Source organism: Salarias fasciatus, chromosome 5 (genome assembly GCF_902148845.1).
Source record: "Salarias fasciatus chromosome 5, fSalaFa1.1, whole genome shotgun sequence".
NCBI classification, from domain to species: domain Eukaryota; kingdom Metazoa; phylum Chordata; class Actinopteri; order Blenniiformes; family Blenniidae; genus Salarias; species Salarias fasciatus.
Window position 1 is genome coordinate 4,689,445 of NC_043749.1, and position 25,628 is coordinate 4,715,072.

At 45.1% G+C, this 25,628-nt stretch overlaps 1 protein-coding gene across 1 annotated transcript; it reads right to left on the reverse strand.

Annotated features, from left to right (window-relative positions):
- Positions 1-5,113: 5,113 nt before the first annotated feature.
- Positions 5,114-24,266, reverse strand: prickle2b (prickle homolog 2b). Its single transcript, XM_030091694.1, has 8 exons — positions 23,784-24,266; positions 17,613-17,796; positions 12,657-12,770; positions 11,890-12,027; positions 9,433-9,636; positions 8,676-8,862; positions 6,775-7,647; positions 5,114-6,683 (listed from the first exon to the last, which is right to left on the reverse strand). The coding sequence occupies exons 2-8, from the start codon at positions 17,742-17,744 to the stop codon at positions 5,725-5,727; spliced, it is 2,607 nt and encodes an 868-aa protein (XP_029947554.1). The 5' UTR covers positions 17,745-17,796; positions 23,784-24,266; the 3' UTR covers positions 5,114-5,724.
- Positions 24,267-25,628: the final 1,362 nt, after the last annotated feature.

The following is a 25,628-nucleotide window of genomic DNA, read 5'->3' on the forward strand; positions in this document are numbered from 1 at the left end:
AGGCTGCGGAACCAAGAGAGGGCAGGAAACGACTAAACACACAACTGGAGTTTAATGTAGTCATGGGGAGGCGCTGAATCAAAAGTGACCAGAGTCCTGCAGTAAATGCTGCTGGCAGCGGTGATCTGGTTCAGGTGGCCCGCAGATGGGACCCCCTCCTGGGATTCCAGCTTGTTAATGAGGAGGGGTGTGGTGGGGGTGGGGGGGATCCTGGTACCAAGAATCTAACACGGCCCACTGGCATCGAACTACCCACCATGCTGTTGGTGCTCCGGCATGCCGGTGCCCCCTTGAGGGGTTAGATGTGAGCGTTTCACTGCGCCACACACCCAAGATTAATTATTTTCTCTGACTGTGGCTGAAAGACAACAGAGAAGCCTGATGAAGGCCCCCGTAGAGGCTCATTATTAGCTCTGATTAATGCAGCAGTGTCGCCGGGCCTGTTTACAGTCTTTAATTGCTTTTCATAAACTCGCCGTCGAGCATATTGACTCCTGGGGGAGGATTAGGTCGAGAAGTGAAGCCGAGTCGAACATAAGGTGTTGACCAGTAGCACTGGAGGCTGATGAAAGGTCAAAGGTTATGCTTAAGTGGGTGAGAACGCGTTTCGGGATTAGCGGGTTTTAGTGCCGGTCCACGAGCTCCGCCGCTTGGCGATCTTTCACTGTTTGGGTTTTGTTTACAGAAGGGAGCAGTTGAGAAGGCAGATGGAGAGCAGGGTTACTGTCACATGATGTTAGCACGTCCGCATCAGGGAAGAAGAGACGCCGTCACGTCGAAACAGAGGGGATTCTGTGAGCCGGCACTCCGGGAGGGAATCCCCTTCCTGCACTCTTGACCTTTTATATGGATCATCAATCATACGGGGACAATATCCCTGATTTATTCCCTCACATTGTGTCAGAATAGAGACATTCACCCTGCAGGGACGAGGAAAAGATGACTTACCGCTGATAATGAATCTCCACTGAAAATGAAAAATTGCAACACATAGCTTTGAGAACGTGATTTTTTTTTTTTTTTTTGGCACCGTGGTAGCTGTACTCGTGCACTCCTGCCATGGTAAATGAAGGCACATGACGGGCGTGACGGGCTGCGAGAAAAGACCTCAGACGGTCCTGTCACGCGTCTCCTATTCGCCGAGGCTGGAGCGTGCATGCATGTAGACAGCGTTCGCCTCCACTGGCGTGCCTGGGAGACAGCCGGTTGTGTGTGCATGTGCGATAACACATCGTTGGAGCTCTTCATTTGTAAATAATTGAATCAGGCTATTTTCGTTTGCTCCGAGCGCAGCTGTAATTTGCAGCAGTTCTGCTCTTAAGGACCGGTAATTATGGCTTTTAGAGTCTCCTAAAAACAACTCATATGGCCTCAACTCATGACAGCTGTGGATCTGGCTCTTTGTACACACAAACCTACACAAATATATGTGTGGTTGTTAATTAAACCAGGGCATTTTCCATGTGGAGTGGAGTTTAATACACAAGAAGATGGATTACTTCAGAACTTTCAAATTCTATAAACTTAATGGAACTCCTCTCCTCCAATTACTTCATAGCCTTGAAGATTTCCTTCTCGTACTGTGAGCAGACCATGAATTTGCTCATTTTCACTCGACTTGCACAGAGCCATAGCTTGCAGTTGGTGAAAGGGAAGGCTGTCTGGTCTCCAGACTAACTGGCTACTCTGACTCTAATAAAACAGAGAGCACCAAAGGTAGCTCCAGATAACTTTCCTCGACTCGTCTTGGAAATGCAGCAGCGTGAGCTTCAGTGGAGGCCCGAGGAAAGCAAGAGGCTCTGCTGTCACTGTGGAGAAGCAGCTGCATTTCCAAATTATAGTCGGAAAAAAAAAAAAAAAATCAATACCACAATTACAATTAACCTGCAGGTAATTACACAGATCAGTGTTGCTACGCAACAGCAAGGTGATTATCCGAGGTGCAATTCAGTTCTGTTTGATTTTAGAAAGCCTGCATTTTACCATGTCATTGCCTTTTTGAAATCTAAATGAATAGCTTTTCATCGCTGGGATTATCATTCTGATTCACGATTGGTAAAAGATAGAGCTGCATTGCATTGATATGCATCACCAGTCATGATCAGGTGTGTTTTGACCAGGAGGTGTGGTTCCTACAAGGTGGAGGTGGTGGGGTCAAGGTTTCTTCTGTGATCTCAAATGAAAGTGCTTTCATGGCAACGATGCTCACAGCTACTGAAAACGCAACTTTTTGAAATACTGCTGCTGCGAATCGGCACTATAGTCATAGAAAATAGATCATATTTCACATGCATGAGTGCCATGACTCCCAGTCCAGATTGTCCTGGACTTAGTGATTTCAGAGTTGAGAATCACCCAGAATGGCGTTGTGAGTTTAGTAGTGTATTGTTCTCTGTGCATGTGTGTGCATGGTTTCATTAGAAAAACAAACCGCACCCACTAGTGGCACTACATAAAAATGTTCAGGAGCTCTATGTAAACATGTATCATTGTCAAAATACTGCAGGGTTAACAAGAAACTTTTTAGAAACAAAAACAAAAAAATGATGCATTTTAATTAGAAAAATGTGTAAACAGGCCTGACTAAAATTAACCCGAATCGACTTTCTCTTTCAAAGGAAAAACGTCTGACTCGCATGCCTTCTGTTAAGCTTTTTTGATTGCCGTTGGATCCCAACATCTGTTAAACTCAATTAATGTGAATTCCTCAGGAATTGACATCAAACAGCATCTGTTGCTGTTTGTAAACCATATTTCATTATGTACACTGATCTCCCGTCTCTAGAGGCACTTATGAATTAAACGTATTATCCCCATGCTGGTAGGACTTCATACGTGATGAAAAGAGGAGAGATCACGTCTCTGCTATATTTTATTTGTACCTCCTCTCCCCGACGATGTTGTAAAAGTCATGACTTTAGTGATCATGAGCTGTGATGGCACCAAACTACTCTTGGCTGTAATTTGCTGGCTTGGCTGGCGTTTTGACTGTAACAACTGGAGGCAACGGCACAACGCAGGGATTATCTCCCCACCATCCGCTACCTTGAATGTGGCGTGGCGCAGGAAGCATATGGCAGCAATCTGTGGCTCCCCCTCACTGCACCACCTCCATTTGCTTTTAATTAAACACACAGACACAGCACACACGCATCATCTAATAAAGATACAAATATGATGATATGAGGAGAGTTTGTGGGTCAAAGGTGAATATAACCAAATGACTGAAGACCAGCAGAAAGCTTGTCTCAACTCCTGAAGAGAAAGCTTTACAGACATCCCGGCTTTCCGGTAATGTTCCCAACGGCCTGCAGAGAGTTTCAAGACATACTAAAGACAAACCAGACATTTACAGACCATTGAATCAGCTGTCTGACATAATGCATCGCGGGTTTGTGCAGCTGGTTTTGTGATATTATGGTCAACTTGACTCGGCCCATTTTCCTTCAAGTCTATGAGTCGTGAATATGAAAACTGGAATGCACACACTGGAAGTTGAGGTTAGGCGAATTAAACTCACTAATGTGCCAGTTATGTCAAGAGCGTTAAAGCTTCCATGTGTCTAATCAAGAGTTTGGCATCCACACACCTTCTTCTCCCCAACATATGTCTGTGCATGTGTGTGTGTGTGTGTGTGTGTTTGTGGATTATGGGGGCTGGTGGCAATAATCCCCTGACCACATGGACGTCACAAGTAATCCAATTTACAGTATGACACCGCTTGACACTTCACTATACAACCTGTTGTACAGTATTTGCCAAAAATTAGCCCTCACATGTACAGGTCACTTTTCTATGGTTTGATAATGCTGAGAGTTTCTGCCATGATAGAATCCCACTGCTGCACAGGCTGTTCAGCAGCAACCAAAAAGAAAACTTCTAACATCTTAAAAACATTTTCAGTGGATTTTTCCCCAATAATAATTTTGACTCTGACCAAGCTAAAAGCTCTCGCAGCATCCATGAATGGTGGTGCTTTCTTGCTTTCCTCCAAAGCAGCAGTAATTATGGACACTTAAGGCTGGAAAGCTACTTGTGCTTTAACGAGGAGGAAGCTGAAGTAACATTAATAGATCACCATCAAACCTCTAATTTCATTTAGAACCCAACTAAACACATTGTGTATCGTTCAGGGTGTATCTGTGGTTTAGGCTTTGAAATTATTGGACTGAAAATCTCATCAGTATCCTGAACATTTTGTCAAACAAGAAAATGCCTTTAACTAAAGCAGTTACATGCAGTTTACTTAAATTCGGTTAACTGATGCGCTTAACAGTGCATTTTTGAAAATCTTGAGGAGTAGCGAGTCCCTAAAGGTTCATTCAGGAAAAAAAAAAAAAAACTAAAGCAATAATTGGGGGCATCACTGCATGGAGTTGAATTTGATGGGAACACCAACATTTAATCCGATTACACAACAAGTTTTATTTCAGCATGTTAATGTTGGTGGTCCCACAGCTTTGTCTGCTCCAGAGGTTTGAGAATTTGATGTAATCCATACATCTTCTGGGCGGTTTTCTGCAACTCAGGGTGAAGGTGACAAAACAAATACAGGCAGAAGTAGAGAACATTCTGTCCAGATCTCCTGTCCATCACAGAAAACAAAACGGGCACGTCAAAAAAGAAAAATGAAAACAAAAACACTTTACAAGCCAATGGTTCCCAGCATTTTATTTTTTCTGCTGCTCAATGTTCTAAAAAGGAAAATGTCATTAAATAGCCTGCATTTAGTCAAAACAAAAGCAAAAAATTTAAACCATAAGAGACTGCTGCAGCCATGACATAAGGATTAGCAGAAAACATGTTGCCCGAAGTATCACCAGGTTCCAATAACAGAATCTCCAAGGTCAGCAGTTTTCAACTTGCTGAGGCTGATGCAATAAACCAAAACTTCAGTGGCATCTGTTCCCAGGACAATGCATCTTTGTGTTTGAATGTGACTGCACTCATTACTGTCTGACAATTCAGCGGAGGATGACTCGAATCAAAGGCTGTCACCGTATTGTCATTCATTTATGCATTAAACAGATGGAGAAAGTGACTGTTGTGCACAGTTCGTCACTCGGGCTGTCAGCCTCTTGGGAGAAACACCAGCTGTCAGTCACAAAAATAATCACTGAAATACTCCTTTATTCCAAATGCAGGACCAGGTCAGCCAAATAACACATGCATAAGTTGTTTCTGTGGTGTTCTATCTCTACATTATAGATATCCAATACATAAATGATTCTATCCATAGAAAATATAAAAATATGTGAGGCCTCATTTACAACCATATTTACACAGACTTCCTTAACTTAAGTGAGTTTATTAATTCATTTATCTATATACACACTATGAGCTGAATTCAATTGTACAGTACATCCTATGACTCAATTACGTTGCATGAAAAAGCTAAACTGTACCTTAACTGTTTGTTGGCTGCATTGAAATGGAGTTACTATTGAAATTGATTGCACATCAGTTTTTAGATAAACATTGTGATGCGTCCGATAGCCGTAATACTCTGGAGATAATCTGAAACATTAAAATGAACAAACATGCAAACATTGTTGTGTTTCCACTGTTTACCGACTGTAATTCATCACCGACTCTCAATTACATGTTAATCAACACTAAACACTGAATAAATTGACTGGTTGTTTTGGTGTCTGGTTCCAGATGGAGGGTGTTTGTGTACACGAGCTGAACAAACGGTCATTTGGACGACCAAATGTCAGAATGTTAAGAGATGATGCAGTTCTTGCTTTTTCGGCGTTTGCGGGTGTGCAGCTGCCCGCTCCGACTGGACCCTCCCATCCCTGCGTTGTTGTACTTATGAACCAATTCCTGGTTGCTGAGGTAGCGCAACTGTATTGGCCTGGGGATCGGCTCGCCCAGGAAGTAGCCTTCGTCCTCTGATTCGGAGGATGAAGAGCAAGTGGAGCACCAGTCATCGTCGTCATAGTAGTCGTCCCAGGAGTACTGGGACAAGCCGGTGCGTCTGCTGGCCCCTGGGTTCTGTAAAGTCAAGTCTGAGGTGGTCCTGGGGCACTGCCTGAAGAGAGGGGGCTGGTATCTTCCCACTCCACCTCCCAGCTGGTCCCTGGCGCTCCTTGGCGGAGGGAAACGGTCGTAATCCTCTTGGACACGCATCTGTGGCCTTTCTTGTGGCCTTGCCCTGCGGTCCGCCACCAGATTTAGGGCGTTTTCCGAACGAGAACGACGAGATCTGCGGGATCGGTGATGGTGGTGCCGACGCCTTTGCGGGGTGTCTTCTGGAGCATCTATGCGGACGGTCGAACCTCTTCCACCAACTCCAGCTCCACCCATAACGCCACCAATCCTGCGTTCGTTAATGGGTGGCAGGCGCGCAGCATTGGCGCTACTAACCAAACTAATCCTGTCCTCCTCCTGGAAGGTGAAGCCAGGCGGTAAATGATTCATGCCCATACCGACAGCCCTGCCAGGAGGGTCACAAAACTGGACCTGGTACTGAGAGGACCTGGACGGGATCATTTCCATGTAGGCCTGATTAGCATTGAGACTATGAATGGACTCAGAGCTTCGAAACTGCCCTGAAGAGTTGAGAGTGCCCATGTTGCTTTTCTCCGACACATTCATTCCAGAGTCTTTACTCAGGTCCGGCATTGAAAAACGAGAAAGATGCTCCTGGCGCTTTCCTCCGCCATCCGCTGAGTTGCCTGGAAAGCAACAAAGTTGCATTTTAGATCAATTTTGCCTTTTACTTTTTATACAGATGAGAAGTACAACATCTACTGCTACTGTACTCACCTGTAGCATTGGACAGAGCCAAGGACTCCATGGATCCTCTTGGGGTTTGCTCAAGTGGAGTCAGTTGCTCGGTGAAGCTAAGTGCATTGATGGGGTTCCTGCTTCTTGCCACTTGACTGGTCGTTGACGGGCCGGCATCTCTGTCCCTCTGAAAGCCGTGCAAACTTATCGAGCGCTTGTCTGAAGAGAAGCCGTTGCGGTGCTGAGAGCAGTGGGTCACCTCAGTGAAGCTCTTCTGGGTCCTCAGTTTGGGTGGATAGTATTCCCCCGGAGCTGGCTGTTGGAACCACGCCTCGTTCAGAGACTGGCCTTTCATGGCCGAGATGGGCGGTCTCTTCAAACCTCCGTTCTCCTTGATCCTGTGATCCTGCGGTTGGTTATTCTGTCCAGGATTATAGGCACTCCTGACATTGCACTGGCTGAGCAGCTGCAGAGGAGTGGGGTTGGCGATTGGATTCGTCTTGGGTTCATAGCTGTAAGTGCCACCTTCGTCCTCCTGGCTCTGCCAGGAAGGAGGCTCACGGGTCAAACTGGGTGTTTGGCTGGAGAGACTCAGAAGGTCCATTTGTAGAGAAAGTGGGTCCACCTCCCCAGAAAATCTTTCAGTCTGCACACCGCCCCCTCCTCCACTCTTCCCTGTCTTTGAGCTCCGTCTGGATTCCCTGGTGGAGCGAGCACTTTGGAAAGCTGAATCAGAGGAGTCGGAGCCGTTGGGCTCTTCCCCCAGACTGCAGGAGCGCGAGCAGAAGATCTGACCCTGCTTGGGGAGGAAAGGCCGGCCCAGCAGCGAGCGTTTGCAGCGGGCACAGCAGAAGCAGCCCTCCGTGGCGTGCCAGTGCTGTCCGTCGTACGTCATCTGGCCTTGATCAATGCCTGCAGGAGAGGGGGGTAAAAACATCAATTCACATGATTTAGAGAAACAAGACCAAGACGTTAAGAAATATGAACAAAGTTAAATGAAAATGCAAAGCATGCTGTTTTTATCAAAGGGTTTCAGACTAAATCTTAGAGGTATATTTAAAAATGCTATTTAATGTGAAAATAGGAGCATATTGCGGGAAGCTTGTGGAGAACAAGAAAGGGAGCTTAAGGCAGTTACTTCTCTGTGCTTCGGGGCAAACTCATTATGGAGCTCGCCAGCATTGTATAAACACAGAGCATTTTGAGAATGTTTCCAGTTGTAGTAGAGGAAAGAAAACCAGCTATTTGCTAATGGCTGCCATCTGCTCGAGAGTGTTTTCTGATGGTTTCAATTTATAGTATGTTGCTTTTTTTTCCCCAGCCAAATATTTTCCTGTATCCTGTCTGAGGAATAATTACTGAGCAAATTTTGTGATATGTGCTAAATTCACACCTGGGCATCCCAGGAAACACACCTACACACGCCAGACACCGAGGAGGTGGCCTGGAGCCAAGAGGTGAGTAAATGAAAGTTTCCAGCTGTAATACATCGTAGTTTCTTCTCTTACAGGGACGTGTAAGTCATTACACAGTCTGAGATGTTTAAATATGAATGTAGCCGACACTTGGTGCCTGCTTCAGGGATGAAAACAGACCCTGACACTTGAAGTCTCTTGATAAAGTTATGTCTTTGCCTGAGGTTCTGTTCATACTTCGTGATGTATACCATACATATTTCTGTGCCCTGCAAGCAGAGGACCTTCAGTTCATTTGCCTCAAATGCTTGATCACTAGTAATATCACTCCATGATAAACTGCTAAAAACCAGAGTAAGGTCTGTCCTTTTGTTAAAAAAAAGTTTCTACAGACTGACCTTTGGACCTGGCCAATTGGCATGTATTTAGTAATGAAATATTTCTTAACCTAAGGTCTCCTGTGGCCTTGTGACGACAAAGACAGTTCGTATTAACCCCGATAAGACTGATGAAGAGGCGGCGTACCGATGTGTTCCCCGCAGGAATCACAGTATTCCGCGTAAAGGGACTCGAAGCAGGAGCAGCAGTAGGGCCGTCCCTCCTTCATGATGTAGCGCTGGCCCCCCAGCACCGTCTCGCACTCAAAACAGCAGAAGTGCTTCATGTGCCAGTGGCGGCCCTCGGCCTCGGTGCACTCATCCGCAAAGATGATCTAAGAAAAGAGAGATCGGAAGGAGGATCGTTTATCACCGGTCCACAGAGGTAAAAACCTCAGCTGGGTTATTAATGCGTGCTGACTGACGGCACAAAGACTTTCCCGGGCCGCCCTCCCCCGTCCATACGCCCCACTTTCTCCTCCATAGCTTTGCAGTCTTGATCACCCCTCTTTGTCACCGGCTTGAGCAGGAGGAGGCTAATGTGTGTGGGGACTCTAGATGGTGCATTTGCTTTTAATTGTGCGGCTGTTAAACTACCAGGGCGCCTTCTGAGCACCCAGAGTGTCCTTGTCTCCACTCGCAGGGTAACAGATTAATGGCGAGGAGATAAGAATATTAAACGTTGACCCCATTAGAGTGGAAAAAATCCCAGCATGCCATAAAACCCCAGCAGTTCATGTTGCGGAACTGAGTGTCATATGACTGGAGTGTGTATGCAGGCATGCATGAGTTCAGAATGTGTGTATATATAGTGCACACACCAGCGTAGTTACAGGCATGCTATCTTAAACAGGGTGTGTCGTAGCGTGTGCAGACCGGAGCGTGTGCATGTGACGGCCGTTTACCTCGTCGCAGGCCGTGCAGCGCGGCTTCAGCCTCTCGGCATGGTGCCGCCCGCAGTAGATCTTCCCATCCTGGTGGAAGTAGATCAGGTCCACCAGGAGCTCGCTGCACATGTTGCACACAAAGCAGGCTGGGTGCCAGCACACGCCGTGCCCCGCCCGCGACGCAAACACGGCGATGTCGCCGCCATTTATCTGTCCTCCACACTGAAAATACACAGACAGAGAGAGACAGATTTCAGGAAGGAGCTTCGTATTTACAAATCCACGCTTCAGATTCAGTCTGTGCCAAACCACTGCAAACTCTGTTTAAATTAAAACCAAATGTGTCAAAATCCAGTTAGTTCAGGGTCTATACAGGATAGGTTTGATCTAAATTGGTACAAACAAGAAAAAGGACAGCATACATTTTCCATTAGTTTTAAAGCCAGAAAATATAACTGTGCTTACAGAATACGTGTTTACATTTGATTCACTTTGTACACGACACACTACAGAAGTCTATTTTTAAGGAAGAAATCCACGACCTTCTTTCTTTGATGTGACAAAATCATCTCCCATAAAAACGCTGCATTATCACTGACACGCTTAACTGATGACTCAGCAATGCATGGCGAATTATATGATATTCACTCATATCCATAAATATCAAAAAAAAAAAGTTCAAATAGGTGTTTTATGATTAGCAACAGCTCAACCAATCAGTTCAAACTAAAGACCCTGAAATGTGAATTCAAGAGATACATCTGGACGCCTGTGAACCCAAAGCCCTTTGAGAAGAACTGAATCTTTCCCCGTTATTGTGAACCAACCCTTGTTACTACAGGTTGCTTAGGGAAGGAAATTAGACGGCACCGTCCAATAGGCTACTATTCATAAAGATCCGCTCCAATTCAACATAAAAAGTACAACGGTAAGAAAAAAAAGGTGGTGACTGCTGGATCATTTTGGTTACACCAACTAACTCATCAAACTAACTAATTTGACCGATTCTTTTAATCTTTTCATCTGGACATTTTCGTCATACACATTACTGTACAAAAAAAAAAAAAAAAAAAAAAAAAAAGAGCCAGAATAATTCAGTTACATAAGACACAGAAAATTGATGCACTTGGAAATATTCCAGGAAATAATCCAAGACGTCTAATCAGATGGGAGATGCAGATTTTCCAGGAAAGTTTCAATGCCTTTCGTCTCATCTTTGATAAATCTAGACGCTGATCCAGCGTGTCGAATCCGTACATCTGCGCCTTTAATGCAATTTGTGCATTAAAACCGAAGTACAGCCAGAGAACAAGGACCAGACTGTGCGTGTGTGTGTGTGTGTGTGTGTGTGTGTGTGTGTGTGTGTGTGTGTGTGTGTGTGTGTGGAGAGGGCGTGCACAAACAGAGGAGAGACTGTCGAAGGACATCGAGTGGATAAAAACAGATATATAGCAGGACAAAAAGGAGACTGAGAAAGGTATGGAAGTACAGAGGCGGTGATGCGGGAGAGATAAACGACAGGTTGGAAAAGGTCAGCTCAGAAATGCAGATTCAGAAGGGCGCAAAGGTAGAGATGGAGCTGGAGTTACTATCAGGTTATCTAACCGGCACAAGGAGGCCATGCGGCGGGGGAGGAGTTGGGGGGGGAATCAATCAATACACACTCTCTCTCACAACCTTCTCCCCCGTGTGTGTGTGTGTGTGTGTGTGTGTACTGGCTGGACGTGCAACAACTGAAGCTGTAAAGAAGCGATACACCCGGGGCACCAACACAACAGGCAGCTGTGTTGAGCTTGATATTAACACAGCAGCAAGGAGCCGCGGGTGGATTCTGAAACCTGCTAAACGTAGACTGCATTAGGTCAACAGTTTACAACCTGGGGTCCTGGACCACCGACCACTGACCATGGATTTGACAGCTCTCAGACCTCGTTTACGCAATGTGCAAAGTTTTTACCGTTTCTATAAAAATAGCGCTTCTGGAAGGTTTAGAAGGTGAAAATCAAGTGTTTACGCACTTCTACAGGGACTAACACACATTTAATGGAACCTGGACATAACTGATGTTTTCAGGCACGTATGGAACAGATTAAACGTTAATCCTCTTAATGTTTTGGGGATAAGAGTGATTTTTATTGAGGCTCTCATCTGGTGCGATGGACAGAAAATGAAGATAAAGCTCAGGTGCTCTGAGAGCAGCACTTTGTTGTGAGAGTGATAAGGTCAAAACACAGAGATAAAATATGACAACTATCCTCGTCGTTGGCCTTTATAGGTCAACGCAAAGCTCCTCCCGTACATCATAAACACCATCGGGCCGGTCGCCGTGTCCGTCACACGATTCATTGCTTTCATTCCAGCAGCCACATGACACACCCCTGACCCCGTCACACCACATTCACTCTTATCGCGGCGCCGACGGCAGGAGTGGCGTTTCCAGATGAAGCCACGGCACGATGCGCCGGGGCCAGCTACCTGTTCGCAGATCGCTCCCGTCATGGTCACCGGGAATGGGCGGACGTTCCCGCGGCCCAGGTTCTCCCGTTTCCGCTGGTTGCTGAAAAGCTTCAGCTCCCGTTTCTCCTCATCATCCAAGCTGTTGCAGTACCGCACCTGGACACACGTTTTGTTTATAGCTTTAGAATACAACACCAGTGTCAGACATGAGACACGCCAACGGGCAGTAATTGATTATAGTCGTTATTTCTTGAATTCAAAGATGGTGGAAGATGGCTCAAATGTTTTACATTGATTTTATTTTGATCTGTTTGGTTAAAATAGTTTTTGGTTCCCATGATTTCTGTACTGCAGGGGATTTGGGGGCAGATCCAGTTTTGTCCCTCCCCACCAAAAAAAAATCCCACACACTGGATTTCTTTCACTCCATTTTTGTAACAGAACTAAAAATGAAAAGGGAAAAATATTTACCAAAATAAAACGAAATGATTGAATAATCAAGGAAATCAGAAGTGCAACTTGAAAGCTGCTTTAAAGGGTCAGTTTTGCCACATGTGATAATATGAGATGGTTAATTGAGGTAAGGTTGTGATAATGTAGAGGAAATTGGCAGCTACACACAAACACTTCACTATCTCATTCCTGCCCATTAAGAAGACAGACTCCATTTTTCCTGTCCGTCTCGTCTGTGCTCCTCTTATCTCTGCACTGCCCTGAAGCGGGGGGAGCGAGGGGTGATGGATGGGTGGAGGTGGCGGGGGGAGGGCGTCAGTCTTTACTCTCACCTCATTGTCGTGGGGCGGGAGCTGATGGAGCAGCTGTTTGATGCGGTATTTCTCTCCCGGGCTGTTCACATAGGGCACCTTGTCCTCGGGCAGGGAGCTGTAGTACTGATGCACCTGAGGAGCAAAACAAAGGAGCAGAAAGAGGATGAAGCCAAACTGCAACAAACCAAAACGCTCCACCCACAAACAGGTTTAGCCTTTAAAAAAGAAAAAAACTGGACTTTGTCGATGGAGAGGACCATCAGCTGAACTTTAACCTCAGACTAATTACAGCGGTCCGATATATTCAAAGTGATATCAACAGAGATTTAGCAACAATAAAGATTGAACAGCAATAAATGTGAAAATATGAAACAGCCAGACCCCTGAGGTCCTCTGAAAGAGGCTTACTAAGTGTTCCCAGAGTCACGAGAAACAAGGTGAAGCAGCTTTTAGTTCCGACGCTCCTCACCTGTGGACCAAACGTCCTGAACAGCTGAGCACTGCTGAAAATAAACTCACTTTACTATGATTCTCTTAATCGCTTATTAGCCTAGCCTTCATTGTGTCAACATTACACCATCCATGGTACTAATGAGACAGAAGTCGATGCACAAAAATCAACGGAGAATGACTAAAAACAACAATAACAAAAAAATAGCTGGTTCTGCATCGCTGGCGGTAGAAACTACAAACACACAGTTAAAGAAAAGCTGGCATCAAGTCCAAAGAAGAATCTTTAACATCTCAAATAAATCAACATAATTCATTGAAGCTTTTAACACTTTTTATTTGCATCTTTCGTTTTAAACCAACATCAAGCAGCCCCATTAAATATTATACACTTTAAATTAATGACAGACGACAGATTACAAGTAGCTTTGACCATTTTAATCTGGTAAATTTATCATTTCAGTGCTAAAACATATTGGTTTGAAAAGACAAAACGATTAAGATTTACATCTGGAGGTCACCAAAACACACACACACACACACACACACACACACACACACACAGTTAAAATCACTTTGATTTATGGCCCACCAGCAGAGACTTAATGGAACCTGCCCCCCATCTCTCCATCTCTACACACTGACATGGGAATGTATTACCCACCTGTCAAGCGCACACACACACATGCACACGCACACACGCTTGAGGAAAACAGTAACACGTACGCATGTGTGTGTAGTCGAGACTGCATTCGGCGGCAGCAGATTAATGCTAATCTGGACTCCGTAAATGACTTGCACATTCTTCACATTACCAAGGCAGACAATGAGTGTCATCCCCAAGTTATTTACGGCCGTCTTTTTTTATTACACTGTAACGGGGGGCCGGGGTATCACGGAGGTCAGGCGGTTATATACGAACGTGACCGGAGGGGGCGGAACGAGCCAAATAAGCCTCGGCATTTTAAAGCAAGATTTGAGGACAGAGGTCAAAAAGGAAAGGAAGGAGGAAGAAGAGGAGAAGGAAAAGAGAGAAATTAGAGAAGAAAGAATCCAAAGACAAAAACCACCAAACAGCAGACGCTTTCGGAAAGGCAGCATCCATGATCGATAGCTGCTGACTAAGTCATGTCTCCGTTGATGACCTCTCAGACGGCGGAATAGATTTACATCAGTGCCGTCCTTGGCAAAAACAAAGATTAACCAGAATAACCTGAAAGAACGACTGAACCGTAACCCCGCAGTGCTTTTACGAGGCCTCACCTATTCAAGGCTGACTGTCTCAGCTGGGGGATCAGATTCCTTAAAGAGGGTTTTTATCTGTGTTGATGGGATGAATTTATAGCAGGAGTATCCTGTTGTGAGTGGAACCCAATTCCTCCCGCTCTGCTTTTGTTGGCTTCTACTCGAGTTGGCGAGGGACCCCGGATCCGTGTCCAGCAGGACAACTGAGGACGGACGCCGGGGGGCGGGGCGGTGCCTCACCACGGCCCACGAAGGACAGACCGTGGTCAAGCACCGATAAGTCACACAACACACACATGGAAACACAGACCTGGTGATAAACTGAGAGAAGAGGCTCCAACAACAACAGAGTTGCTATCTGGAGGTAAAACGCTCACTGCCCCGAGGAAAAGATCTAAGGACAGATATACATTCGCTTGTACGCACACACTCCACACAAAGTCTGAGTGAGAGCCAGGAGAAGCAGCTTGTGATAATAACTGTAATCGAAAGCAGGCCAAACTAAAGACAGGGAAGGATTCTGAACTGTAGCCTACTGGAGGGAGTGTTTTGGAAAGCTAAAGCAAATGGTAGGACTTTGCAAATGAGTGACAGGAGGGATCGCTCCTCACAGCTGGTTTCTATTGCTGCTACGGGCCAGACAGGCGGAGGGAAAGACACCGCCAGGCACCAGCTCCGACATACTCTCAACAAGCCACTTCGCAACGCTTAGTGGACACAGATAGGTTATTGTAGAGGAAACACTGACGGCGACAGTCGAACGCTGTGGGAAAGACGTGCTTCCATGGAAAACAGGGTTTAAGTTCCATTTTCACTCTTTAAGGCTCCATTTATACAACGTTTGAGCTCAAACGGTAAACTTCTATTACGTCTTGGGTGCCAGTTTACACTTGATTTCAAAGTATTTGGTTGGACATGATCACATAGTAAAACCGAGTTAAAAGAATGACCGATAGTGTTCATTTACAGACCACAGTCATTTCCAGAAATGCAGCAGCTACCAGCTAGTGTCGTCACGTTGACGTGACATTCTCCATCAACCTCGACATATTTGATCATAAAGAATTTAAGAAAGTATGACTTCAGGGTAAAACTATCAAATTATCTGCTAATGCAGCAGCCAAACCGTGACGATATGCATGAAAGCTTTTGGCAGTCAGTCGAGGAGTCGCACATTTTTCTAAAAACGATTAAAGTCAAGCTATGCTCACTCTAAAAGGAAAACCAGATCAGCTCATTCCTCAGGAGATCACACATTTCTACACGTTTTCAACTTTGGAGAAAGTTGAGACGGACGACTCAAATGACATTTCCATCCAGAGACTCGTCATTTATCTCTCATTCACAGCCGCCGGCTGGAATCCGGTCGGCAGCCGGCGGCTTTTATAGTCCTTCAACTCGGACCGGACTGGGTCTAATTATTATCGAGCCCGATTTGGAGCAGGTCAAACCGCCCTCGGTTCCCCCGTTCACGCCGGCCTTTTGTTGTCTGAGAGTTAATTTATCCACTTCAGAGCCTGCAGAGACCTCCAGCCTGTACGAATAACCTTGAGCCAACGTTCTATTCAAATTTCCCACATGCGAGTGGTTTGAAACTTCATGTTCGACTGCAAATTCAGATCAGATCCTGGCATCTGCTGTGCAGAGTGTGCACATTCAACTACAGCTTGAAAACTTCCATGGTTAAAGAGCAAGAAAACAACACGAACATTTGTGTTCTTGGCAAACGAGCTTGTCGGCTTTTCATCATTTCATTTTAAAGAATGGAGAAGAGAGTGAAGGGACCAGTAAACATTCTTCTGTAATGCGGTTGAATAACATATCCACCACACTCAATAACACTACCATTTGGCGATTAAGGCTATTTTATTGTGTTTGCGTTTCAGCAACAAGCACGGACTAAATCAGCTGCCAGACATCCCTGGCTGTTGTTCTGTTGATGGAAACAGTTTCAACTAAGAGCTGCATTATCCCTCATGATCCCAAAGAGAAACCTGACTGATTGCTATAGGGTGGCTTTGGAATCTCTCAGTAGAAAGCAGTGACTTTGCAATACGACCAGCTCAGACTGACAGAACTGGCTCCCAGCAAGGAAAAATCTCAACCCAGCGTTCAGACCCCAGAGCTGCAGCTTTTCTGTTTACTTCCGCTCTTATTCAAAAAGGTTTCCACACATTGAATTACTTTAAAACATGAAAAAGGAAAAAAGCTGTTAAAGCTGGGAACACGTCTCACGTGCCGGCCTAAATGCACAACAGAATCGCTTTGTGGTTTATGTGGATAGTCAATACAAAAATCATTTACTTTAAAGGCAGTGTAGCCTTTCCCCCTGCCAAACAGCCCAGCCCTCATTATTGCTCCATTGTTCCTGAGGTCATATTGCCACGAGACGAGAACCTAATTGACTTTGGGGTTATGAGTGTGACTCTGGAGAGGGATGAAAAATAGCTGCTCTCAGGGCTTCGAGGTGAAAACAAGCGGCCGTGCCAGCGATGTATTGACCAGCTCATTGCTCTCAGCTCATCAACAAAATGAAACCAGGCTCTGTAAACCCTTCCATTGTCCAATGAAGCTGTAAACCCTCCCACATGTGCACATCTACGGTTTACAATTATACAATAGGATTTTCATGAACACGCAATGTGTTGCACAGACTCGGCCTCGCAGCTATGAAGGCGGCGAAACATACTGTAAACATTTTTGCAAGCAGTATTAATTGGAGATTAATTTGAGCGCCTGGGCAGCATAATCCTTGTTATCCATTAGCTTGCAGGCAGCGCAGTCAGCAGAAGAGGAATGCCGTCACATGACGACATGTAGGTGCACAAGCATGTAACAAAACCAACAGTGCAGTGTGAGGAATTTTTATTAGGAGTACAGCGTGATGCGTTTTGGTTTCATAACTGCAACCTGCCCGTACTCATCTGTGGAGTCGTCCGATCAGCATTTCAGCCTCACTGCTATAGAGCTTCTTCTAGATGTGTGTTAGAAATCATTGAGAGCCTGGTGAAATCAGAGCTCAGGGAGTGGAACCCAAACGTGATGGCAGGACTCATTGTTATTCGATCGCTTTTCGATGCACTCAGTTTGCAAACACCTGCTTTATAAACTGTAAACAATACTTTGAAACAAGAGGATGCTTTGTGTGTCCCGAATCGTCTGGCAAAAATCCCCCCCAAAAAATCAACACAACCTGAATCGTTTCACTTCAAACTTTGTCGTGTAAACGGGACCTTAAGACTGGAAAGCGTTATAATAATAATAAAAAAAACATAATACCTGTTCAGGCTTGAGTCCCGGCGGTACCCAGGCGTACTCCTCCAGCGCGCAGCCCGAGTCGTCGTCTGAAGTCGAGTTCCTCTGGAAGTCGTACATCAGCTTGGTGACCGTCTTCTCCATCTCAACAGGCATGACTGTCACTGCATGCTCCTCACGACGACACTTGCAGTGCACGCAGATCTTCCTGCCGGAGGTAAACACAGACGGGATCAGTCCGGCCCGCGCCTCACGTGCATACCGATGAAAGATTTAATTGAACAAGAGCCTCGGATCAGAAATAAAAGCAGCAGTTAATTCATCCTGTAAATTACACTGCTGAAAAGTGTGATTTGTGGTTTCCAAATGACTGCCGTACATTTTTCCCTCACCATTTTCTTGGATACGCTGCCAGTCGGGTGAAAACAAACGCCCAGTTTCATAAATCACGAAGTGAGTACAACTACGTTTCAGGTCGGATTTCAAGGCAAACAAGACGTCATCCTGCAGTTACTGTTTTGGGCTCAGGAGTGTGCCATTAATCACAGGAATAAAAAAACCCAAATGTTTCTTTTAGAGGTGAAAAAGAAAATCCATCATTCAGACTGTGTGGCTGGAGGCTTCGGTTTGCGGACCCCCGGAAGAGGGTTGAGAGGTCACAGTTTCTCATGGTAAAAAACGTGGATGCCACAAATGAAATGCTCAACAATCCTCTGAGGTATCAAGGAAGGAGAGGTAATCACCGACAGCCTGGGGGAACGAGCAGAGCGCAGCACACGACAGTGATGGAAAACAGCACCGTACAAACGGCCACGGACACTTGCTCACTGGCTCCACATCCCAGTGGCCCCACCCTAGAAATAACAGAAAAGCAGCTAGTTCAGCTCCATTCATGTCCATAGAGCAGAGCGTCGTCTTCCAAACACTTCCAAGAATGTCTCCGACTCAGAGCTTATGAGCTGGCTCAGGAGAGAAGATCAGGATGCGGCTTAAATACCCCCGTGAGTGGATTAGCATTAAAATTCAGGCCAACTTCAACACATCTGTATTCCGAAGGAGAAGGGTGAGGACACGGCACACATACTGATCTCCGTGTCCTTGACGATGCTAAACCCCGCGAGTGGAAACTGGGTGGCCATAAGGTCACATCCCACTAACCGCTGCCGCCCCTCAGGCGGCCAAACCAGGGAGACAATCCCATTATCGTCCCAGATGGAAGCCAAGCCCGTCTGACAGACAGCTCCACGAAGGAGCTTAAGGACACCCGGGACACTGTTTGACAGACTGACACCTTGGCTGGCCAAGGATCTGTTACGCTGTGCTCACAATTAAGGATAAAAAGCTGCTGCCAGTGTTTGGCCTCTTGTATATCTGTTGTTCAGCCTGTACTGAGTCTCAAAGACTCGCATGTGACCAACATTGTTCGTGCTTCCTTTTTATGTATCAACTCTCTGCTGCAGTGTAACTCCACAATCCAAAAACATGCATTAGCATCCATTGGTGAAGCAATAAACTGCTGGTGTGTGTGAATGTGAGTGGTCTGTGATGATACCAAGCCATTCTGCTCTCTACCATCACCCATTGTTCACTGGGATTGGCTCCAGCGTCCCACGACCTCAAATTGGGTAAAGCGGTATAGAAAGCGGATGGATGGACAAGTTCATCTGAGGCGTATCACTGCAAAGCCACGTCTCATTTCCAAAGTACAGCTGTCAATGCTTCCCCAGCCTTTTTCAAATTCACACTTTAATGGCCTGCAAGAGCTGTGGTTCCCAACCTAGAGACCTCCTTTGGGGGCTGGGACCAAGGCTTTGACTGCAGAAGGACTGTCAGAATTCGGTTTGTACATGTCAAGAGAAAAACAGACACTTTCCAGAACCGACTGCAGACGTGGGAACCTGCTCCACGGTATTTTGAAGGCTCCTGGCTTTTTTTGGTACTAGCAAGTGTTTGCTTTCAATCAAATATTTTGCTCAATCAAATAACTTGCATTATTGAATAAAGAAAAAAGTTAGGCTCAAGTCCAGTCGATATTCTCCTGGGATTTGGAAGCTTTACAGTTGAGACACCCGGAACAGCAATCTATCGACATCGTCAATCCAGACATTTTAATGAGAGTGGAAATCTAAGGAGACCGTTCACAGCTAAAATAAATAAAACATCCCACTGACATGCCAAGACTTACTGTACAACACATGATCCTAGCAAGAGAATACAGAAATAAACAGGTCAAGTCGGGTGAATTCTCCATCACCACTCAGAATTCTTCGCCATTTGCCATCAGCCAAACAGACTTTTACTGTCAAGTCCAGCTTTTAACACCACCTTGTGAAGAAAAGCAAACCTCCGCAACATGTGCTGTCATCGTTGAAGGGCAAACCACAGACTTCATAAATAGGCTCCATAAATATTAACAAAATACATACGGTGGCCAGATATTGCTGCCATGCATATTGATTGTTATGATAATACGAACGGGAACGGGCAGATTCAGTCATCAAAGAGCGATCAAGCGGGACGAGAGGAAGAGGAGTGTTTAGCAAATCCCAGAGGTCCCAGCAGGATGATGTTATAGCCAGAGGCAAACCCAGCACGCCCCATTACCGCCTGCACCATTGTTGCTTATTTAAAGCTCGTTTGCTCGAATGATATACATGAAATCCTCGTGCGTCCCGGACGAGTTGTGGCGAAAACGCTTATCAAAAATACAGCTCAGATGTCCCATATGAGCAGATTAAAATGATTAAACATGTATGTACCGTTCTCCTATTCCTCTTGCATGCTGCCAGGTAGATAGCGGTGATTTTCATTCGAAGTGTGATGAGTTACTTTTTAATACACGGTATGCAAATAGCCACAGGGAGTTGACTGGGCTTGAAGGAAATCATTTCACACCACATTACATCTAAGTGGTAATGTCAAAAACTTCACGCTGCACAATTTCACCTTGTAAAGTGTATGAAGATGCAAGATAACTTCTGAAAAAATGACTTCTTTGATTCACTCGGTTTTAATTCACGGTCATAACGTTGCTCTCAAGCAAACAATCTATTAAAAAACCCATCAGAGCATCTCGACCATCGGCGCTGGTGTAGATGTGGACCTACAGGACCTGTGGCTCCTTCTTTCCACTTTTACTCTTGTGATTTACAACATGTGTCATGTCTGGGATTTCCTTTTTGTTGAAACTTAAACCTCAAACTTCCCCCTCAAAAAACGACATCATTTCAATTAGGTCCGATTTAGAGACTCGGGTAATTCGAGTCAAGTGCATCGCTAACGCTTCATGAGTGACTCGAGGGGGCAAAGGAAAGGATGTAAAGAGGCTTGTTTTCTCCTCTAAAGAGGGCCGACCTCTTCCACCCCGGGGGAAATGTAAATGCAGGCGCATGATTGGTCAGTTGGGAGTGAGAGGTTTGCTCAAGACCTGGAGGGGGGTTTGTTTTTGGATCGCAATCACTGTGACCGCGACGTCGGCGGACAATGATTCACTGTTTCAGGTTAATTATCATCGTCCTGGTCTCCGGTCTCCGAGGCTCACGCTGTAACCCAGGTGACGGCCGCTTTTAATGTGTAACCCGAGTCTGACAGCTGCACCGAGCCGTTGTGGACAAATACTACAAGACCTCGAGCATTCTCATTCATTCAGGCTCCAGCCAGGCTAAACAGACCATTACAAAACTAATCAAATTCATCATCTTTGAAAATGGGCCGCAGACAAAAATTATCTCCGAGAGTCAAAAAAATGGGAGTCGATTTCTGATTCTAATTAAAGGATTAGGGTTCGGAGAGTATTTAACCCGAAACTCTGGTAGGTTATCTGATTTTAATGTATCCAAAAAGCAGTCACAGACGTGCAGCTCTGGGAAGCTTCAAGCAGAAGCCTCATTTTGCTCACATTGCTGAGCAGCTAGCAAAAACCGCGGTCGCTTTTCCATGGCTTCACTCGAGATGGGTCAGATTTAAATCTCATCTCGAAGCGGCAGCTTTGCACAAGAAACCGAGGCTGGAGAGGAGAGAACAGCTGGGCTCAGGGCGGCCAAGTCTCACTCATAGCTCCCACCACCGCTTTTGCTTTCTTTGGAGAAATCGGGGTTCTAGTCTTTGTTGAAATTGAATTTACAAAAGCGTTACAAATTCTTGTATGTTCACCAACACTGGGGGGTTTAAAAAAAAGAAAAAAAAAGCATAAAACCCAAAGCCTTTGGATCCGCAGGATGCATGTGGACTTCAGAGCCATTAGGAGCTAATCGCAGATAAACAAAAGTGAGGTGCCGCTGACGAGAATCAGGCTCAACAAAGACATTTTCCATTAGTGGCCAATTAGCAGGAACCCGATGCAACGTGTTGCTGAGGGGCAGAGATTAGGCCTGCACCCACCGGTCACAACCAATTACACACAGCCAAAGTTCTGACCTTCTGCTAGCCAACCACAGGGCTGCAGCACTAATAAACACCAATGGATACAGAGCTTGGTAATTTAATTTAAAATACAGAAAATGCTTTGTTAACATTCATCAGTAACAAAAGAAAAAAGGTGACTTTGTTGCAGGGAGTAATGCACAGTCTGTGTAAACAAGGGGAAATGTACTGTAAGCCACTGGAAAGATTTTCCAAAACTTACCAAACATAATCAGGAGAAGTTGAGGAAAAGGATTTTCCCAGCAACACGATGTGAAAATGTTCTAGGAGCTTGGTCTACGCATGCTTAATAAAAGTGCACATATTTGCTCATTACTCTGATTTTCACAGCTCAACTTGTATTTCTGAGACAATTGAATATGGAATATGATAATAGTGCTGTTAATTTGACAAACAGATGTAATTATGGAAGTTTATGCATTCATGTGCAAAAGCGGTATGTTTGATTTTAGCAGAAATTGCATTTTAAGGTTCAAGATTTTCCCAAATTTCTCATCTCGGTGTCAGAACTGAGTTCTCAACTCGACACTTCCAAGCAGAACTGTTGGGAGTTTCAACTTAGTTTTCATACTAGAGCCATCTTCAGACTCGGGTTATTGGACATGAAGGCCTCCTCTCTCTCTCTGAACTGTGAGTTTGATGCAGTGTGTGTGTGGGAAGTGGAATGGGAGAGCTAAAAAGGAGAGAGTTCTTTAAATAACATGAGACCGGGACACTCTTCTGCTGCAGCCATAGGATGCATAAGAGCCGCTCATATACCATAACCATTGTGTGACGACTTGTTCCACCAAGTGGCACAGCTCAGGACAGGGCGGGGGAGGTCACAGAAAGGCCAGGCTACCAGAGCAACTCTGTCCATACTTCAAATCATGCTCTGCCACCAGCAATTTGGTGACATGTGACTGGTGCACTGCATGGAAAACTAACAAATTTGTTATTTTAACCACCGGCTTATTTTCGGAGAAAACATCAGCATTTAATTCACTCCATTTTGGAATTTTACAATGATTTGTTGACTTTACTTTTGCAAGTGGCTTTGGGAGAACTGCAAATACTAACAAAGACTGGAGGGTTTTTCCTTTTTCTTTTCTTTCCAGAAAGCAGTTGTGAGTGTCAGAAGTAATGCTGGCGAGGCCTTCAGATCCTGACAGTTCAGTGGTCCTGCAGCCAGCTGCCAGGGAAACATTATTCATTGCTCACCCTTAAAGGCCATTCATGTGCTAATCCACTGAGCCTTTTCACTGCTAAAATGTATGTAATGCCTAAACCATCTTCACAGGTCAATTACTTTGTATCGGGTGCTGTAAAGCTGCTCTTAAAAGAAGCCAGAAAATCCAAGGAAATAATGAATGTTTCCATTTAGAATGACTGAAGTTTGGCTGAATCAGACGCGAATGTAAAGAGACAAAATGTTTAGAATGTCAATTTATCCGTTTTGTCAGTTTGGAAAAGATCAATCTTGCACAGAGGTTCTCTTTTATAGGCTGACTATTGCGCTCCAGGGGGGAGGAGGACGGGACGCAGCAAGGCCAAGCTTTCCAGAAAAACTGCGATTTTGTTTCTGTTATTTTAAGGAAAAATGATGAATAAAAATGTAGGTCCTGTGGTTTCTTTACAATAAAAAATAAATAAAAAGCTGACAGAGTAGGATCAGTTCATCGGCGCTCATTTGTGGCACAAACACGTTCCGTTGCGCACAAGAAACTCTCGTTCAAGATCCTCCAAAAACGAGCAAATGGAAACAGAAACCCGGCCGGTTAATCTTCTGCTTACCTTCTTACAAAGTGCGTCCGAGCGAAGCCACGGCTGGAAGCTCCGTGCGGGGGGTGTTGCGGGTTTTAAAATGTGCGTTCCTCATTGCAGGTTTTGTCACACAACGCGCAGCGCCAGAGATTTTTTTATTTTGCCACGAAAAACACAGCAGCGTGACCCCCGCACCTCTCCTCCACCGCTTGTTCAAAATAAAACCGTTTTTGTGGCTTTTGGTGCGACCAGTTTGCTGCTTCTCACAATTTACACCCCGGGGAAAAGAGAGCGCAGACCGAGAGAAAACTTAAAGTGCGTAAAAAAAAACAGCAACAAAGACATTCCTTTATGCACAGAGTCACAGGTCCAAGAGCAAAAGCGCAAATTCCACAGAAAACACGTGCAATCCAAAGGAATAAGACAGGGGATCTCCTCCGGCTGCAGCACAAGTAAAGAAGAGTGAAGATCCGCGCAGACTTGCGCTGCGTAAAAAGGCACGGAGCGCTCCGAGTGCTGCGCTCACTGCTGCCCGTCCCGGAGAACAGCAGCAGCCCTTTAATCCTCCAGCGCGAGGCAAGACAGCACGAGTAACCACGCCACATCCTGTTTACCACTTCCAAATAAAAGCAGTGTCACGTTTTGAGAGAATTAAATTGACATCTTTTGCTTTTTGGTAATCTACCCATTACTGTGCAAAACATCTTTTTTCTCTTTTGTGATGTGACTTCAGATAAAACAACAAAAACAACAAAACAAACAGACAGATCAACATCAAATTGCTCTACAGAGCAAAATAACTCAACACAATTTCCCAAGTATGTCACTTGATGGCCTGATTTAATTCAATTAATGAGCAAAGGGTTCATATTAACCCTCAATCAGCACCACAAAAAGTAGATTAAGGGAGATTCAAACATTCTTCTCATTCCTGAATGGTTTTTTAAATGACTGAATCCCATGTTGGCATCATATTTTTTTTTTAAGAGGAGTGAACAATCACTACCTGACACACAAATACAGAAACACACGAGATAAACAGGTTTGTTCAGATTATAAACTTGTTAAAACTTGGAGACCATATAGTTGAAAATTTTCACTGTAGAAGAACTACAACTTCTTTCAAGACAGGAATTCCCAGTGACTTAGTGTTCCAAAACATTTTAATCTGAAAATATAACCTATCCTGGCTAATTTTCTAAACCTGCAACTTAATCTGAAGGCAGATTTCTTCATTTCCTGTTTTATTCTGACCTCTTCACTGTTTGCTTCACAAACAAATACATGCGTGCGCGCGCACGCTCACACACACGCGCACTTCCGATGTTAATATCCCTGTGTGGTGTCAGCAAGTCAGCATCTCAGCATTGGAGTAATTAGTGGCGTGAATGACTGCTGTACAGACAGGATTTACACGTGGATCCAACTGCTGCCCTGAATCTACTGCCTCAGGGGTAAAGAGGAGGAGAGAGGGGGCAAATAGGGAGGCGGACACCTGTAGAGAAAACTACTGAGAGAGAAGATGCTGAAATCACAAAGAAATCGGCAGCATCTTACAAATTCAGTGAATTCATTAGAAAAAAAATCAGGTTTCAAGTCAAATGTTTGATTAGAAAAGTGAAAAGGGGATGAAAAAAGGGACTTAAAAACCCCCGAGCGACTGATTGATATGATCTGGACGTGCAGACTGCTCGCCAACAGTTCAGCACAAATGGCTCAATCGTTATACTGCAAAAAGCTGCCACCATCTCATCTATTCCTGTTCCTTCTTAATCCCCCAAACACTGGCTGGGCTCCAGGTTCTGGAGGGCCGACGCTCTTCTCTCGCTCCCTCCTCAGGGCGCAACGGTTAATATTCCTCCACCGCCACTCCTC